This window comes from Tiliqua scincoides, chromosome 10 (genome assembly GCF_035046505.1).
Source record: "Tiliqua scincoides isolate rTilSci1 chromosome 10, rTilSci1.hap2, whole genome shotgun sequence".
In the NCBI taxonomy this organism is placed as follows: domain Eukaryota; kingdom Metazoa; phylum Chordata; class Lepidosauria; order Squamata; family Scincidae; genus Tiliqua; species Tiliqua scincoides.
In genome coordinates this window covers 4,519,495-4,521,535 of record NC_089830.1, presented here as the reverse complement: position 1 = coordinate 4,521,535, position 2,041 = coordinate 4,519,495, and the positions used below count along the sequence as shown (strand labels likewise).

At 48.7% G+C, this 2,041-nt stretch overlaps 1 protein-coding gene across 1 annotated transcript in view; it reads left to right on the top strand.

Moving 5' to 3' along the window:
• Positions 1-201: 201 nt before the first annotated feature.
• TMEM54 (transmembrane protein 54) overlaps positions 202-2,041 on the top strand; it is an 8,776-nt gene continuing 6,936 nt past the window's right edge. The window contains exon 1 of the mRNA XM_066638945.1: positions 202-387. Within this exon, the coding sequence (XP_066495042.1) occupies positions 229-387 (159 nt within the window). The 5' untranslated portion in view covers positions 202-228. The remainder of the gene's footprint in view (positions 388-2,041) is intronic.

The following is a 2,041-nucleotide window of genomic DNA, read 5'->3' as shown; positions in this document are numbered from 1 at the left end:
TTTCATTTCTCTCTTCCTTTTCAAACCCAGTGATGGGGATGTGTAGAAGCTGTGAAGGGACGCCTCAGACACCCTGACACTCCACCACCGGCCAATTCCTTCTTTGGCCTCATGGCGGGGGGGGGGGGGAGAGAGAGAGAGAGAGCTGATCCTGGTGAAAGAAACAAACTCCTTCCTTTATTTTTTTTCTTAGACAACCTCGACATCAGCCGCACTCAGAAGCTCTTGATGAAGACCGGGCTCATCCTGATCGTCATTGGCCACCTGAACTTCATCACTGGGGCGCTGGTTCACGGGATGGTGCTACGCCACATTGCCAACCCTCAAGACTCCATTTCCCTGAATTATGCCATCTCCAACGTCATCATGGTGATCTCGGCTATCCTGGTATGTGTTTCCTGGCACCAGTTTTCAGAGTTGGATGCTGGCAGAAGGGGACCTGGGTGGAAGAGTATGTAGATCAATGCTGCTTCCCCAAGAACCCTGGGCATAGGATACACCACTATGAGCAAAGGACCAGGGACTCCACGGGTGAGCAAGCAGCTGGCCTCTGGAAGCAATGCAGCCCCTCTGCCCACTGGCACATCGTGTCCCTGCAAGATACAGGCCTCCTCTTGAGACACAAGCACCAACTGCTGATGATGAGGCCGGTTAGTATCCTCTGCCTTACTTCCCTGGTTCAGACAGATTAGGAAACCACCCAAGGAAACATCTCCCACACGTTCCCTTTCCCCTCTCCTCTTTGTTCATGAGTGGAATTGACCAAAAGCTCCCCCTTGTTTTTGTTTCGTGAGCAAACCACAGGTTCATGTTACATATGAACTTTGGGAACTGTCGTTTGTTAACTAGCTAGAGTTTGAGCCAACCAGCTTATCTAACCATGGTTTGATCCTGGATTGATGTCCTGGCTTGTAAAAACTCTAGTTACTTAAAAGACTTTGTACACATTGTGAAATTGTTCTGACTCTGATAGTAAAAGCGTTTACACCTCTCCTTTTGCACACAGAGAGGGAGAGGCGAGAGCTTGAGCTGCTGCCCTATAAAGCTTGTTCTCTTGGTGAAAAATGGCATTTCCCTGATGCCTGACTCTTTAACCCAATGCTGTGGGTAAAGCTGGTTATTGGGCTCAAAACATGGGCAATGGTACCTGCTTTTTCATATACTTCTGTCACCACCCAGATCTTCACAGTATCTCCCCCTTCTCTTTCCAAATCTTATCTGTAGACTATTTAAAACAAGGGTGTGTTGAAGGCCTTGCCAGGGCTACTTGTCTCTCTGGCAGTGATCTGAAATCTCTCTGGTAGTACCTGCTTTGGGGATTTGCATTTTTGTTTTCTTGGGCCCTCCCTGCCTCCCAGGAACCCAGGTTCAAATCTCACCCCAGCCTTGTCTGCAGCATGGATGGGATATTGAGTAGAGCAGTGATAGTGAATCTTTTGGGCTCCATGTGTCAAAAATTCAAAAGGTCTAGGACTGGCTATTTGCTCATCTCTGCTTTAGAAGACAAAAAGTGGATGTTGGAATAACATAAGAACATGAACATAAGAACATAAGAACAACCCCACTGGATGAGGCCATAGGCCCATCTAGTCCAGCTTCCTGTATCTCACAGCGGCCCACCAAATGCCCCAGGGAGCACACCAGATAACAAGAGACCTGCAAGGCCTCCTGGGAATTGTAGTTAAGAACATAAGAACAGCCCCGCTGGAACAGGCCATAGGCCCATCTAGTCCAGCTTCCTGTATCTCACAGCGGCCCACCAAATGCCCCAGGGAGCACACCAGACAACAAGAGACCTCATCCTGGTGCCCTCCCTTGCATCTGGCCTTCTGACATAGCCCATTTCTAAAATCAGGAGGTTGCACATACACATCATGGCTTGTACCCCGTAATGGATTTTTCCTCCAGAAACTTGTCCAATCCCCTTTTAAAGGTGTCCAGGCCGGTCGCCATCACCACATCCTGTGGCAAGGAGTTCCACAGACCGACCACACGCTGAGTAAAGAAATATTTTCTTTTGTCTGTTCTAACTCTCTCAACA